This window comes from Pleurodeles waltl, chromosome 4_1 (genome assembly GCF_031143425.1).
Source record: "Pleurodeles waltl isolate 20211129_DDA chromosome 4_1, aPleWal1.hap1.20221129, whole genome shotgun sequence".
Taxonomy (NCBI): Eukaryota; Metazoa; Chordata; class Amphibia; order Caudata; family Salamandridae; genus Pleurodeles; species Pleurodeles waltl.
In genome coordinates this window covers 267,669,758-267,687,291 of record NC_090442.1, presented here as the reverse complement: position 1 = coordinate 267,687,291, position 17,534 = coordinate 267,669,758, and the positions used below count along the sequence as shown (strand labels likewise).

The window sequence follows — 17,534 nt, the reverse complement described above, 5'->3', positions numbered from 1 at the left end:
TGAGTCTCTTGCCAGGGTATCTTCAAGTGGATGCAGTGTACCTAACAGTAGCAGGTAAACATTAAATATGCATCATTCACTGATGATGCCAGGATTGTTTGTTGCACCACTGTTAGAAATGGGGTCCCTGGTTGGCAGGCAGTTTGCACTCTGTCCAAGCAGGAGCCCTCACTCTAGTCAGGGCAATGAAGATACATACTAAGAGAACCCCTGCTCATCGCCATCGTAGCTTGTTCTAAGCAGTCCAGCTTATCTCAAAGGCAATGTGTAAAGTATTTGTACCAACACACACAGTAATACAGTGAAAACACTACAAAATGGACACCACACTATCTTAGAACAATAGCTAACATTTATCTAAACCAAACAAGACCAAAACGACAAATATCCAACATACAAAAGTCAAGTTATGAATTTTAAAAGTAAAAATAACTTTACTTCACAGAAAACAATGGAATTTTTTTTACACAAAGCACCTCGTTTGCATAAAAAATAAAGCCACACGGGTGAGCGGGCGTCGGAAAAGTCAGCAATGCGTCCATTCCTTACTCACAAGTGAGGTTGTGCGTCATTTCTTCTCCAGTTAGGTTTGGAAATGTGTTGTTTTTCTCTCCCGCAAGAGAGCAATGCATCGCTTTCCGGATGGGGATCTTCGGATCCGTGCAGGTTCATGATGATTTTGACACCAATTGACAATGTGTGTGAAATCCTGCTGCACAGTGATGAAAAAACCATGCTGCAAGGGAGTGCGTTGTTTTTATCGCCACGTTGCAAGTGGTGCATAGAAATTTTCCAAGCACGCAGTCCTGTCCTTTTTCTACCAGTGTCACCTTTCAAGGGCCCAGGGACTGGACAGAGCACCACATGGCAGGGCAGGAGTGTCAGCAGAGAGTCAAGGTGCTGCAGAGGAAGTAGTTGATGGCCTTGAGACTTCAAAACAAGAGGCAAACTCAATCCAAACCCTTGGAGGCACTTCACAAGCAGGAATATACCACAGATTCCAGTGTTTGTCCTCTTTCAGGTAGAAGAAGCAACTGCAGGCCAACCCAGCAAAGTACAGTCACAGGCAAAGGGGCAGTACTCCTCCTCCAGCTCTTCAGCTCTTCTCCTTGGCAGAGGTTCTTCTTGGTTCCAGTAGCAATCTGAAAATCTGGGGTTTTTGGTCCACTACTTATATCCCTTTTTGCCTTTGAAGTAGGCAAACTTCAAAGAATGGTCTCTTTTGTTCACACGACCCTGCCTTGCCCAGGCCTGTCTTCAGCCCCACACCAGGTGGTTGGAGATTGCATTGTATGAGGGCAGGCACAGCCCATTCAGGTGCAAGTGACCACCCCTCCCTCCACGCTAGCCCAGATGGCCCTTCAGGATATGCAGGCTACACCTCAGCTCCATTTGTGTAACTGTCTAGTGGAGATTCACAAACAGCCCAACTGTCAGTCTAACACAGACAAGGAATACACAAGACAGACTCACAGAAGTCCCAAGGGGGATAGAAACCACTAGGCACCAGGGATATTTTGTTTTGCTCAATTTCACGCAAGGGGAGCGACTCCTTAGGCAGGGATCATTTCCCTGGGGGGCAAATTTATTTTAGGCAATTTCTGACCCCTTTGGGGACAGATCGGCCTATTTTTAAAACAACTAGTCACCAGGGATTATTTTTTTTCAGGCAATTTCACACAAGGGGAGTGACCCCTTAGGCAAGGGTGCCTCCATAGGGGGGAGGGAATGTAGTTTAGGCAATTTCTGCTTCCCTTGGGGGCAGATCGGGCTATTTCTATTAGGCCGATCTTCCCCCAGGGGTGCAGAAACCACTCAGGCACCAGGGATTGGTGTGAGTATATGTGTTTTGTTTGGGGGGGCAGCCCCTTGGGCAAGGGTCGCTCCCCATAAAGGCACATTACTGTTAGCTACATCTGACCCCCTTAGGGACAGATCAACCTATTTTTGGAAGGCCCATCTGCCCCCAAAGGGGACAGAAAGCCCACCAGAGACCAGGGAAGATTTATTTTTTTCAAAATAAGAGGGTGGGGGTATGGCCATACCCCCATCCCAAATAAATGAGGCCAAAGTTGTTCTGCCCACCAGTGGGCAGATGGGGTAATTACCCCTGATCTTCACCCCAGGGGCAGAATGTCTACTAGATGCCAGGGAATGAAAAAAAACACAAAATAGTGTGGTGGTGCTAACAACCAGTATGGGCATGGTTATGCCCCCACCCCAACTGAAGAGGCTAACAGTATTTCAGCTCTCACCCCGCACACTAAAACATCTTATCCCACGGTAAGCAAGAGGACATTTGATTATTTGGGATTTTGGTTTTACATTTGGGCCATAAGAGCTTAGCTAACTCTCAAAATCGTCCCACTTGGAATGGTGAGGGCTGCACTTTTTGGACTTTGGGATGCTGCCATGTAGAAAAATCCATGAGACGTAGACACATTTGAAAACTAAACATCTGGGTGAGTCCAGGGTGGTGTGCTTCACATGCACCCGCATCATATTCTTACCCACAATGCCCTGCAAACCTCCAACTTTGCAGGAATTCACACATTTTTCCCACATTTTTGTGATGGAACCTTCCAGAATCTGCAGGAATCCACAAAATTCCTACCACCCAGCATTGTCACATCTATACTGATAAAAATTCTGCGACACTTGTCAGCATAAAAATTTATTTTTTCAAACTACCCTTTTGGACCCACTTTGGTTACCCCTCAATGTTGACATGTTTTTGGCTCTTTCCGGTCACAGGCACTTGGCCCACCTACACAAGTGAGGTATCATTTTTACCGGAAGACTGAGGGGAACGTTTGGTGGTAGGAAATTTGTCCGGGTGCGGTGATCCCACATAACAGTGTGGGAATATATGTTTTTTTTAGCTAAATTTGAGGTTTGCTGAGAATTCTGGGTAAGAAAACACTGTGGGATCCACGCAAGTCACACCTCCCTGGATTCCCTCGGGTGTCTAGTTTTCAGAAATGTTTGGGTTTGGTAGGTTTCCCTATAGGACTGCTGAGCCCAGGACCAAATTCGCAGGGCTTCCCCTCCTCCCCCAAAAACAGGTAGTTTAGTATTTGATCATTTTGATGTGTCCACATAGTGTTTTGGGGCATTTCCTTTCGCAGGCACTAGGCTTACCCACACAAGTGCGGTACCATTTTTTTAAGGAGACTTGGGGGAATGCTGGGTGGAAGGAAATTTGTGGCTCCTCTCAGGAAATGTGAGGAAAAAGGGATTTTTTGGCCACATTTTGAGGTTTCCAAAGGGTTCTGGGTAACAGAACCTGATGAGAGCCCCACAAGTCACCCCATCCTGGATTCCTCTATGAGTCTAGTTTTTAAAAATGCACAGGTATGGTAGGTTTCCCTATGTGCCAGTTGAGCTGGACGCCAAAATCTACAGCTAGACACGTCAGTTTTTAAAGTAAAAATGTGATGTGTCCATGTTGCGTTTCCTGTCGCAGACATTAGGCCTAACCATGCAAGTGTGGTACCATTTTATCGGAAGACTTGGGGGAACACAGAATAGCAGAACAAGTGTTATTGCCCCTTGTTTTTCTCTACATTTTTTCCTTCCAAATATAAGAGTGTGTTAAAAATACGACTATTTGAGAAATGCCCTGTAATTCACATGCTAGTATAGGGACCCCGGAATTCAGAGATGTGCAAATAACCACTGCTTCTCAACAACTTATCTTGCGCTTATTTTGGAAATACAAAGGTTTCCTTGATACCTATTTTTCACTCTTTATATTTCAGCAAATGAATTGCTGTATACCCGGCATATAAGGAAAACCCATTGCAAGGTGCAGCTCATTTATTGGCTCTGGGTACCTAGGGTTCTTGATGAACCTACAAGCCCTATATATCCCCACAACCAGAAGAGTTCAGCCGACATAACGATATATTGCTTTCAAAAATATGAAATGCAAGAAAAAGTTACAGAGTAAAACATGGAGAAAAATGACTGTTTGTTTCACCTCTATTTCGATATTTTTTTATTTCAGCTGTTATTTTCTGTAGGAAAACCTTGTATGAGCTACACAAATGACCCCATGCTGAATTGAGAATGTTGTCTACTTTTCAGAAATGTTTTGCTTTCCAGGATCCAGCATTGGTTTCACACCCATTTCTGTCACTAACTGGAAGGAGGCTAAAAGCACAAACAATAGTAAATATGGGGGTATGTCCCAGTAAAATGCCAAAATGGTGTTGAAAAATGTGGTTTTCTGATTCAAGTCTGCCTGTTCCTGAAAGCTGGGAAGATGGTGATTTTAGCAACATAAACACTTTGTTGGTGTCATTTTCAGGGAAAAAAACACAAGCCTTATTCTGCAGCCCTTTTTCCCATTTTTGTTTACCAAAAAACAACATTATCGCAGTATTTTGGCTAATTTCTTGGTCTCCTTCAGGGGAACCCACAAACTCTGGGTACCTCTAGAATCCCTAGGATGTTGGAAAAAAGGACACAAATTTGGCATGGGTAGCTTAAGTGAACAAAAACTTATGAGGGCCTAAGCGCGAACTGCCCCAAAAAAACAAAAAAAGGCCTGCCTCCTGAGGGAGAAAAGGGCTAGCAGCAAAGGGGTTAAATGAATATTGTATGGTAATGTGAAGCATTACAAGTAAATAAGCATTGGAATAGATATGCATTTTTGTGGAAGCAAAGACCGGTAGAACAATACTGATGTGGATTAAAATGTCAGATGATAGTTACACTATCAAGCTAGACCTGTAAATCGATGCAGGTTACTGCCGCCAGAAAAAAACAGCATACATTTTCTAGTTTTCTAAGACACTTTAATCGCATTCCAATGTCATTTGTGGGCCCCTGAAAGTTCAAGGCTTAGTCAACTGGATAAACAAAATTATCACAGCTGCATGGAGGGAAAGCACTTTTTGGTGGAAGCACACAAATTCTGCCCCATCAAAACATGTACTCCTGCTTCCCAACGTGTGGCCTACCCTAGTAATGCTCATATAATTGTCTGGTGACTGCTGCTTGTCAAGGCAGACCATGAAAAGAGCTTAGCACAGAGGGAGGGCCTAGCAGTCAGTACTAAAGTAGCAGAGAAACTAAAGAAATTGACTTATTCGCCCAGCTAAAATACACAAGTGAGCTCTCTCAGAGTTGCTGCCAAATTGTCAAATACAGCAGGGCATACTTCAGACCTCTAATAAGCATCTGCGGTGCTGACAACTGGTCTAAGGTTCCAACCCGTAAGCAAAGCACATCAAAATGGCGTTCACAGCGAGTCTTCAGGTAAAAGTAGATTATTTGACAGAGTTGCGCATTTACCGAAATGTAAAAGCTGCTTTCATAAATGCAATCCTTTGTAATCTCTCAGTGTCGCAAATATTAATATTTCATGGCAGTGGCTGAGCGGGTGGAGCTCTCTGCAGATAAATATTGGACAAAGAGGCCCAGGAACATTACGAGCACTAAGGAAAAACAAGCATTTCTCATGGCTCAGTAGCCACGTCCGTACACGTCACGTTAGAATAATTAGAAAAACTAGCGAGGATTTCCTGCACTCCAGCAGAAGCCGCACCGCTTGCCATCCCTTGCGGTTCAAAACGCTGGGTTGTTTCATCATTTCTCAACATGTGGCTTTTGGGTCAGCATATATAGGATTCACTTTCTGCTTCTTACGTTTGGAAATATAAAGGCGCACGAAATGAATTATGGATCAGGGCTACGTCTGGATGTGCATTCCGCTTGATGATACAGCACTTATCTAATAACTGCAAACGACAGCTCTTTGGCTGTTTTTGTTGTCACAGGTATACATGCCTGGGCAGGAGCTGTGTATGTATTGCGTTTGCCGCGGTGTAATTGGTTCCAAATTATCCATGTTCCAGTCTTATACGTTTGTAAATGTACCCCCTTAAATTCTGCCTCCATCTCTGTTCAGAGCCATAGATCCCCAACGGCCATAGACTTCAATTTATTGTGAAGGACGTCATATTGTTTGGATTACTACTGTAATCTTCATTACTCTGATTCCTAATTTCCCGTCCTATTACTGACGTTCCCTCCCTGCTGTTATGTCCAACCATTTGTTGCGTTTTGGCAGGGGTGTTTTCCCTGACACTGGGTGAGTGATATTTCAGACACTTCGACCGAGGGTGTTCTTTGGTTTGCTCCTGACGTCAGGAGCTAAGGGATAAAATGACCTGCGGCCTGGCGCCAAGCCTGTTTGAATTACTAAAGTGGTCTGTGTGTATTCTTTGTGCCCCGCACGCTCCAGGCCTAATAACTGCAAACAACATAACAAAACTGGCGACGAGGCCAGGGAAATGGCTCTCGCACCTTTCTTGGACTGCCGTGGTGTCGGTGCAGGCTGCCGCAGGCAACAATGCAACGCTGACGAGGCCAACGTGCAGTGAGCTCGGTTGTCGAGGAATGACGAGTGGAATGCGGACCGGTTGCACGCTGTGAGCACGGCACAGAAGGGGTTTACCCGCTACTGTTTTTTTTCCCCTGAGGCGGCTGGGAACTGGTGCGCACTCGGCATGGGTGCAGATGGCCCCTGGAGACGTGTCGGCACTCCGATAAAAGTAGCAGAGAGGGTCAGTGTTTTCCCAGCGATAGCTCCGCCCCCCCCATTAATATGACATGCGGTTACCAAATGTGGCCATTCATAGGGAGCGTCATCTCACCCCCACTGTGGATGATATTGTAGTGGAAGTCAGCGGATCGAGGTGGTTCTGCAAGATGGCTCTGCGTGCAGGATATCACCAACTGATGCTGCCGCCGGAATCTAGAGCAATAACAACGTTTTCCACACCTGCAGGGCTTAGACAATATAAGCGTCTGAGTTTTGGTATTGCCAGCGCTGCTGAGGTATTCCAGGACACCATACGGGGGTGCTGGCTGGACTTGAGGGCGTCATCAACGTGAGTGATGGTATACTGGTGCATGCTCCCATGGTGGAGATACACCTCAAAAGACTTTGCACCACTTTCCACAGGCTGCAACAGAACGGGCTAACACTACACATCGAGAAATGTGAATTTCTCAGGCAGAACATTGCGTTTTTTGGATATCATTTTTCTGAAAAAGGGGTTCGGCCTGATCCTGAGAAAGTGGTGGACATTAAATCAGCACCTGCTCCCATGTCAGTTACAGGTGTCTGCAGTTTTTTAGGGATGGTCACATACTGCGGAAGGTTAATTCCTAATTTGACATCTCTCACGGGTCCTCTGAGGGAACTCACAAAGGGCCACAACTTGTGGGACTGGAATCCGATGCACGATGCTGCCTTCAAGGAAACAAAGCAAGCATTGTCAGCTAACACCACCCTGGTATATTTCGACTCATCCAAAGACACTGATATAGCCGTAGATGCCAGCCCAGTAGGACTTGGAGCTGTTCTTTCTCAAAAAGGTGATGATGGGGAGTGGGCAACAGTGGCTTATGCCAGCAGGGCTTTAACAGCAATGGAGCAGCGTTATTCACATATAGAAAGGAGGCGATAGCTGTTCACTGGGGCTGTTGTCATTTTCACTTGTACATATATGAGCATCCATTTGTTGTGCACACGGACCACAAGCCACTCATACCACTCTTCAACAAGTCTGTTTCTCAACCACCACCCCGCATAGAGAAGTGGATTCTCCAACTGCAGGAATACCAGTTCTCTGTTGTGTACCGACCGGGTGCACAAAATCCAGCAGACTGCCTCTCGAGACATGCAAGACCAGTCACACCCCAGGAAGAAGATGAGGCAAATGATGTCGAGGAGTACATGAGGCTAGTTGTGGAGAGGTTGAGGCCACTTCCTATGTCTATTAAGGAAATCCAAGAGGCTACCCAAGCTGATGAGGCTCTACAGCTGGCGATGTCATGTGTCCGGGATGGAAAATGGCATCTGTTGAAACAAAATCTATCTCGCAAAACTGCGGAGGTGAGGGCAACGTTGTTGGCGCTGTACTGTGTTCGACAGGAGTTGGCAGTTTCCTCCGAGGAATGCCTGTTGCGGGGCAGTCGTCATACCGGAGACACTGCGACGAAGGATAACTGACTTAGCTCACGCCGCTCATCAAGGTGCAGTGCAAACTAAGGCAAGATTGCGAAGCAAGGTATGGTTCCCCGGTCTGGGTGCCTGTGTCGAACAAACAATACAATATTGTCACGTTTGCCAAACACTCGGTCCGGCCGACCCTCTGGCGTCCATCCTCACTGAGCCCATTCCTTCGACTCCATGGCATCGGGCCAGTGCGGATTTAGGCAGTCTACCTGATGTTCGACATATGTTGGTTGTCATAGATGACTTTTCAAAATATCCTGAGGTGGAGGTTCTGGATCGTACCTTGCCTGGGGAAAATTATGGCCACCCATGGGATCCTTCAGGAACTGAGAACAGACAATGGTCCCCCGTGTTCGAGTCAGGAGTTTGCCTCTTATCTGGTTTCCCCTGGTATTCATCACCGAAAAATCACTCCTCTCTGGCCTCAAGCCAAAGGGGAAGCTGAACATTTTATGGGGACTTTAAATAAGGTGCTGCGAATTGCGGTAGCCCAGGGGAAGAGCCTGGACTGTGCCCTGTTTGAATTTCTGAGGGAATATAGTTTAACTCCTCATGTCACTACTGGTGTTGCTCCTAGCGCTGTGTGTATGCTACGTGGAGTGAGAGACACAAATCCCCAAGTGAGTGTTCCTACTTGGCTCCATGACAAAGTGGCTGCCAAACTATCACCGCCATAAGCAGAATGACCAAATGTTCCAGAAGAGGCGAACCCGAATTGAGACTTACAGGTGGGAGAGTTGGTGTTGGTGAAGAACCGACATCCTGGGGGAAAATTCAAACTCCCTTTTGAATCTACTCTGTGGATAATTGTCTGGGTAAAGGCACGTTGGTAACTGCTAAGAGAGGTACTGAGGTAGTCACTAGGAATGTGTCTTTCTTTAAGCGGTACCACAGAGACGCAAGTGAGCTAGAGTTATCAGGGATGCCTGTGCCTCAGTCAACTGAGGAGGAAGAATTTGGGAGAGTACCCTCTGTAGATGGAGAACTGCTATCTGAGTCCATGGGGTTCCCAGGGGATTCACCGATACAGGCTGGGACACCTTTCAGAATTGAGAGGGCAGGTGATGAAGAACTGATGACTCATGATCCCCCATCAGGTAGTTCCACAACTGATACTGCGCAGAGGAGAGGTTTGGACAGATATGATCTGGTTCCTCGACCCTCTGCCACTCTGAAGCTAAAGGACTATGTGTGCCAGTAGCTAACTGCTTTGAATTGTTATATTGAAAATATTTTGATATGTGCTCATCATGGGGTGATGGTGTTAATCTTCATATCCAAGCTGTATGTGTTTTGAGTTTTACATTTTTTATTTTATTTAAGGTTGAGGAGGAATGTTATGTCCAACCATTTGTTGCGTTTTGGTAGGGGTGTTTTCCCTGACACTGGGTGAGTGATATTTCAGACCCCTCGACTGAGGGTGTCCTTTGGTTTGCTCCTGACGTCAGGAGCGAAGGGATAATATGACCCGCGGCTTGGCGACAAGGGCTGTTTGAAATACTAAAGTGGTCTGAGTGTATTCTTTGTTCCCTGCACGCTCCGGGCCTAATAACTGCAAACAACATAACACCCGCCTCCCTCTTTCTCTTTCACAGAGTGGCTGTGGGGGCTTGGTATGTTATGATGTGCTTTGCCCTTGTCTCCCTTTACCAATAAAGGGGGTAGGGCTGTTATTTTATTGATTTTTTTGTTTTAGAGTGTGCTTGGTAGGTGTGGTACTGGCGCCATCTTGCCTCACGAAGTGCATATGTTAAGGAATGAGACGAAGCATGGATGACGAGGTAATGAAATAATGTTCCTACAGTAAAGGAAGCTTTTGCAAGAATTAATGCAAAATAAATTGTTTTGTTTCCAAAATTTTAAATTGAAAAATCTACAACATAATTTGACTGACAACAGTTGTCAATAGAAATGAAGAAAAAACATTTTTCTCACCTCATAAATCAGCTATGATTTATGAAGTACTGTTTATACCACCATTTTGGCGTGGACATTACCCGTAGATTATTACCATCCCATGAGCTGCAAAAAATGTTAATGCCAGTGTTACAGATTTACCCATTGTGTACTCTTTAGTACCGAGGTAGGAGTACCAATTCCTTGGTCCTGGGGAACCAGCCAAACGTACCTAATTTGCATGGATCATTCCCTATGAAAATGTTGTCACTCACTATTCTCCAGTGGTAAACCTCCATGCCATCAGAATATGCAAATTGATGTCGTTCCATGGACCCAGAATTTAAAACTATATATGAGATCATGGAATAGTCTTTTGCATGGTGCTAATGCTTTGGGCAGTGAAAAGACCAATTTCAGCCCTGAGATGAGATTTGAACTTTAAAATTGCAAATGTCCAGGGGTCTAGAAGCTTCTGTTAGGTAAGGCAGATCCCTAGTTTCCCCACAGAGGAGAAAACAAAAACCTTTCTAGTAAATGTGTTTGACTTTCTGGGGGCCGCGTGTGTCTGACCGGAATCATGTGGCATGAACAAGAGCCTAATGCTGCAAGTGGTGAAATGCTCTGGCTAGTCATATATTCCATGGTATTAACAGGTCCATTACAGGGACATAAGGTAAATGTGAGTAGGCAATATGAAAACCTGCTTCCACAGCTGTCAGCAGTGCAGTGCTAATGTTTCTCTTCACATTTCGTCCATAGTGGTACTTATATATTAGCGCATGATCATTTATCAATCATGAGTTCAGTGAAGGCTCATTTTTTATCCGAAAACAACAAAGAGAAATAAGTCCATATTATATATTTTGTGACAAACTAATCTTTGGCTTGTAACTTTAAAAAAAATACATTGAAACAGAGATTCTACTCTCCTCAACACTACTTTACAACACTCTACTCTACACCACTCTGCTGTACACCAACGCTCTATGCCACTCGACACCACTTTGCCACTCCACGACACACCACTCCATTGTATGCTACTCAGCTCCACTCAACTCCACCTCACTCTTCTCCACTTTCCTCTACACCACACCACTAACTTTTATCCATGCTAAATGGCATCCCCTCTGGTGCACAACAGGGCTGAAAGGCATTGGCAAAGCCAATAGCTCTCACGTAGGCGAAACCTATTGGCTTTGCCAACACTTGTTTGAACTGTCAGGAATCAGTAGGGGATAGAGAGTTTGAGACTCATAGTTGATAGATCATAGAGGCAATCTCCTTTAAGACTGGCAGAGAGGCCTTTGGAGGCAGGGGTGCTGTGATATACATAGACACCAAGGTTAAAGAGTGGGACCTCCAGGATGAGGCAGGCAATTGCACAATTTCAATGCCAGCTAGGCAAATAGTCACTGCCTAGCAATTTTCAATTTTGGGTTGGCTTTCCACATGTTTTAGAGTTTGTTCACCTTCTCATCCCATACCTTTGTTATTTTTTTCCTGTTCTGTTCCTTCGATATTTCAGACTCTTGAATGTTTACTGGACTTTGGCTCTTGGACTTTGATTTGGCTTTGCTGCATTTAGGTGTTGTCTATGCTCTGTTCCTTTTTCCTTGTCCAGTCTCCTTGGCTTGGTTACTATTAATCTTACTTGTTTCCCCCAGTTAGGTTTAGGAATATTGTCGCCTGCCATGCTGAAGCTGATAAGTGTTTGTGAAATTCCAACATCTTAGCAAGCTCTGTGTGTTAACTACTATTACTAAAGTCACAAACACTCTTTCCTTGCATATATAGACAGCCCCTTACAAAAGTGTACTGGTCATTAACATCACTCTAATACCAGGAATGACAAGAGAGAGTGGTATCACAGAACAGCTTGGTGTGTTATTTATTTCTCTCCCTCTCTGTATCCCATTTACTCTGGTATTTAGTTATGCCTAGACCCTTATCTTTGACTGTGGCAGTCCTATATTCTGAGGAGGTTGGCGGATTACCATCAAAACATGTCAGACATGATCCGGAAATCCTGACATAATCACAAATTTCATATTCTTGAATGCCCTATTTGAAAAAGGGCCCTGGGGTTTTTGGTCTCAATCAATTACAGGGACAGAGCACTTGTTAAAATCTGTTTAGTGTTTTGCCATGTCAGAGTTTCTTGTCCTTCATTGCAAAGTATAGTGCCTGAGCTACATTCATCCGTAGCACTTGTTAAAAAAGACCAGCGTACACACTATATTGACTCAAGTAGCAAAAGAGTTGCATAGTCCTAACTCTGTTATAGTCCATCTTGGCTTTAGGGTCTCTTTTTATGATTCTGCACTCCTTGTACCGAGTTCAGTGCTTTGATCTGTGAGTCTCTGCTGACTCTTGCTGTGTGAGAATTGTAGATTTACCCACATTGTTGCTCAGGATTCTAATTTGAAGGTACTCTAGCCATATCTACAAGGGGGTTTACCACATTGGGGAAGACATATCTATAGATTTTTGCTTTTTTACACTAGGGGCTACTCCATTCTTTTATGTGAAGTGTGTTTGAGCCAATATTGCCAAGGGATCTACACTTTGCTGATTATGTGACCCTTGTCTTGAAACTCCTGTACATGTTCTACTCAACTATTCTGGTCTGGATAGGCCAATGAGCACCACCATAGTTCTTTAATAGCCCATTTAGAGCTCCATCACTGATCAATGGCCACAAAATGCTTGAGCTCTCATGATCTTAGAGGGCACTTGTGACTGTTCTTTCATCAGATGAATTAATATAGATGATGAAGCTTTTGGTGGGGACCAATGAATAAATGGTTTTGAGTGCTAAAGAATACATAACAGGCCATAATTGATCATACCTTTGATGGCCCGTGATTTATCCAGGGGGTTCAGTCGGTTCAGGCAGCTGTTGACTTCTTCTTAAAAAGGAGAGTATCTGCAAGTGATAGTGGGACTCATAAGATTCTTGGATATAGTAGAAAGATCATTAGGGTATGCAGATTCATCAACGTCCCATGCAGGAACCTAGCCTACCCCTACTTGGATGATTTTCACTGAATAAAGGAGTATATGTAGTCGCAGCAATCAAGTTGCTAGTGGAGGGTTGTCATCTTTTTCTGATTTCCATTTATGAACAATTTCTTCTGCAACAGTCTTAAATTGCTAATTCTTCCTAACCCGAAGCATAGCCATCGCATTACTGCCTAATGAGTGATTGCTGTCTTTTGAGTCCGCACATACTCAGTACACTAAGGTTTTGCAAATATTGGTGTCTGTTTGCACAGACTACTTGATTTACTTATCAGTTAATTCTGTACTTCTGCCCTGACCAAGGACATGACTCTTTGAAACCTCATATATCTTCAATCAATAATGACACTGGAGGACTGAGCATTGGCACATATTTTGATTTGTGGCTATTGTAATGTAATTTTTAACCTTTTAATTATCTTTTAGTTAGAAAAGTCAATTGGATTATGAAACGTTTGCCTGTATTCTCTGATTTGCACTTGACTTTCATCAGCAAACAGCACAGCACTCTGTAAATTAACGCAGTACTGTAAACAACAGTGTTATCTTATATATATGGATAGCTTAACCTAACAACAAACTCAGCTTTAGAAATTCCGAGCCCCCATTGCGGATCCCCTGAGGTTTCTTGTTCAATAACTTTATGATCATTAAGTCAATGTTATTATGCATATCTGTACTTTTAAATTGGAAATTTCAACTGGTCTTTTATGTGCTTTCAGCAGTGTATAATGAGAATAATATGCTTGTTTTGTATATTTCTTTCAAACTTGACTGCACGTTAATGGACTTGATTGTCCAAATAAAATAAAATGAATTGATACAGGCCATAATAAAGATTTTTTTGGTCTAGCTCAATTGCTGTCTAACAATATGTGACTTGAGCACCTTAATATGGATGTATATTTAGCTACTGGTTAAAATAAGACTGAAATAGATCAATTTACTTTAACTTTCATTATGAGCTAGAGTTAAACTACCTGTTGGTCTATTTCATTTCTTTGAGGGGCTTTTTTGTTATTTACGGCTGTCCCTACTGTATGTTAGACTAACATAGGAAAAACAATATGACAACTTTCACGTCCTTTTGTATTATCTGCCAGTATATGAATATGGAGAAGAGTTGTTGATTTGGAGAAGTTTGGCTGTTAAGGTTTTGGCTAGGGACTCAAATGGCAAAAATACATCCGAAGTTCATAATCATTTCACAGAAGGTTCTAGAATCCCTGCCAATTAGTTGAACCAATGACCCATTTCAAGACTTTTATCAGGACAGTAGAGGTGTCAGAAAAAGTTCATGAGATCATCTTTAAGACACATTTGACATTCGAACGATGTGATTAACCTTTACATTTGTCCTTGTGTTTCTGTTTCTGGGTTCTCCTTTCTCCCCTTCATCACCTCTATGACTTGTATATTTACTTTGTTTGTCCAAGGCTTACTTAGTGTCACAATTTAAACAAATTATATTTGAGCTTCTCCTTTTGTTCTATGATATCATCAATATATAATTATTTCAAATGGATATTGAATACATTACTATAAAAAAACACATTAATAACGTTTTTTTTAATGCTTGCAAACTACAATTAAAAACACTCTTTGATTATATAGCGTTGTCAATGCATACACATATATGGAAAGAAAACACGTACCTGTTGATGACATCAACAAGAAAGCAAAGGTTAGCACGTTGAAGGATTGTCGGTCACAACTAGTCATCGTTTTGCTTTCTTTCGGCCATTAGAGAATTACCTGTTGGAATAAATACAATAATTTGTTTATGGTCATCCTAACTTATATTAGGGAGCAGTGAAATATGTGTAACAAAATACTGTGGTAATACAAAGTATTAAAAATCAGTCCATTTATTAGGTGAAAAGATGAAAGAGGAGCAGGATAATTCTTGGAACGATATGACCAGATTGCAGTGTTGGGGTTGGACTTAAAGACAAGGCTCATTTTCAGTCTTGATATTAACATGACTTTTCTGACCTTGAAGTTGTTGTTATTACTCTGTTCAACTCTAAACCTTTATACAAATAGGAAAACTAGAAAAGCAATTATTATATATTTACCCTGGGCATGTCTTTCCTCAGACATAATGTCCTTAAACTTCTAAGCTTCAAAAATAGAGAAGAATTATTAGTACTTTGTAGGGTTGCCAGAGCGGGAGATGGCATTCAGCTTTTCAGGGGATCAAGTTCAACAAGTCTGAACTTCTAACATGAAGAAGGGGCCATCGGTACCATGGTAGTAAATCGTCAAGCTTGCTTATTGTTGGTTATGTGAGAGAAGAAGGAATGATCACAGGGAATGACCATGGAATAAAGCATGAGGAAACTTTCATTTAGAAAAAAATAATATTATTTGTGTGTTTATTTGGAGTATATGTAGTTTCACGCATCAGTTAGCTGAACTCTTTTCCTTAGTGATGTTATTAAATGTACTCTGGAGAGTAAAGAGGTCATCAGTTATTTAAGGCAACTCAATTTTAATCAGCATCACTGAAGATTTTACATACTTATATACACCAAGTCAGCCCGACCCGGAAGTGGGGCCCAAAGTCCATATTTATATTTTTTCCATAGGGACGTGTACGTAATTTTTTTTAATTAGTTGCATTACATGAAATACGCCTGAGTGCTCATCTGTGTGAAAATCGTAGGTAAGGAATGTCCTCTTGTATAAAGGTCCCACAAGATATGCAAAGTATTTTCCGTAGTTTCTAAACTCATAGGATAGCAGTGCTTGTAAAACCCATGAGGCTGCAGCACACATGCCATTTCACAGTTTTTACAAGAACTTTTCTGCTCATCCTACTTGGCCAGAGCAAACACCTCACAAAAAAGCACACACAATTATACAAAACCTATAACTGGGATCTGAGATTTGAATTATTCATTGGAGAGTGGGATGCCCAACATGGGTAATAAGACAGCAGCTTGCTAGGTCACAATACAATTCACTGGGAAATCATTGCTTATCCTTTATTATCCATCTCAAAGAGATGTATGATTGCTTCAACCAGTACACAACATTGACGCCAAGAACTCAATACAGGCCCCAAACCAAGTTATAAAAATAAAAAAAGTAGGGAAAATCCCACAATAAATTGAAAAAAATCAGATAGAGGGATCTGGATATTTGACCTCTCCATGTTTTACGGCAAAAAGCACCAAGAAAAAAACCAATTCCAATTAAAGTCACTGCTTGCAATTGTCTGGGACCAAAGCATGATTTCATTGGTCAAAAGTTTTACCTTGGAACTTAAGGCCCGATTTAAAGTCTGATGAGAGGGGTACTCAACACAAATGTAAAGGCTATCCTGTCAGCTGTGTGAGAAGTGCATTGGGACATAAAACCTTTGTAATAAAGTGAATGAGATACCTTTCACTTTTGTGAGGACGTACCGTCCTCCAAAAACTTCATCAGGCCCTTAGATTTTGTTCTGGAAGTGAGACTTCTTAAGCATAGTTTGAGCTACTGAGACTTGTGTCTCGGATCGGGAGGATAGGCGACTATAGCGCCACAGGCACTCTTTATTTTTTAAGTGCCTCAAGCGCAATTGGACTTCATAGTAACCATAGGAGGCCCTATGGGAGCATGTATAATTATCCTCTATTCAACTCACTCCCTACTAAGTATTCCTAGATATTGGCCCTCATTATAACTTTGGTGGTAACTGCCGCCTACCGCCACGGCGATGAACGCCAACATGCCGCCGCCGTGGCTACCAGCCGTCTACGCGAATCATGACCGCTGGTGGAATACCGCCGACGGTCATGGCGGCGGATGGTGGTAAGGCGGCGCTGCTGACAGCAGCACCACCACGCCAGCAAAACACTGCCGACCGTATCATGACCAATGATACGGCCTGGCAGTGTTTTGTTGGCAGGCGCCGCTGCTGATAGCAGCGCCGCGGACAGTCTCCAGCAGGAGGACCCCTTGCAAGCAAGTAAGTTGGGGTTTCTGACAGGAGAAGGGGTGGGAGGAGTTGTGAGTATGTGGGGGGGTGTATGTTTTGGTATGCATGCATGCGTGGGTGGTGGTGGGTATGCATGTGTGCATGTGTGTATATGGGTGCATGTGTGGGTGTGTATATGTACAGGGGGCAGGAGAGGGAGCGGGCGGGGAAGACCCCTATCAGTGCCAGGGAAAGGATTCCCTGGCACTGATAGTGCCTACCGCCATGGTTGTCGTGGCAGTACGATTGGCACGAAAACCATGGCGGTAGGCTAGGTCGTAATCCTGAGGGTGGGATTGTGACGGCCGCCGGGCTGGAGACCGAAGTCTCCAGCCCAGCAGCCGTTACCACCATCTAATTTTTTTTTCCCGCCGGCCTGTTGGTGGTATTAACGCCGCTTTAACACCGACTGCCAGGGTTGTAATGAAGGCCATTGTCTAGAGTGAGATGCAACAAATTTCAGGTTGCCCCAGTAAATATTCAATTGCTTTATTGCAACCATTCCCCAGGTCATTGTCTGTCCTGATGAGACCCTAATATTCCTTACAAGGGTCGAAACGTCATCAACAATCAACAAGACTGACCTTATGTTTCCTTCATTCCATAGATGAA

At 43.4% G+C, this 17,534-nt stretch overlaps 1 protein-coding gene across 4 annotated transcripts in view; it reads right to left on the bottom strand.

The window, feature by feature from the left end:
* The window catches only part of SHISAL1 (shisa like 1), a 644,593-nt gene that overhangs the window by 384,905 nt on the left and 242,154 nt on the right, over positions 1-17,534 (bottom strand). For all 4 annotated transcript variants that reach the window (XM_069228280.1, XM_069228281.1, XM_069228279.1 and 1 more), the window contains exon 2: positions 14,611-14,710. In XM_069228280.1, the coding sequence (XP_069084381.1) occupies positions 14,611-14,677 (67 nt within the window). In that variant the 5' untranslated portion in view covers positions 14,678-14,710. The remainder of the gene's footprint in view (positions 1-14,610; positions 14,711-17,534) is intronic.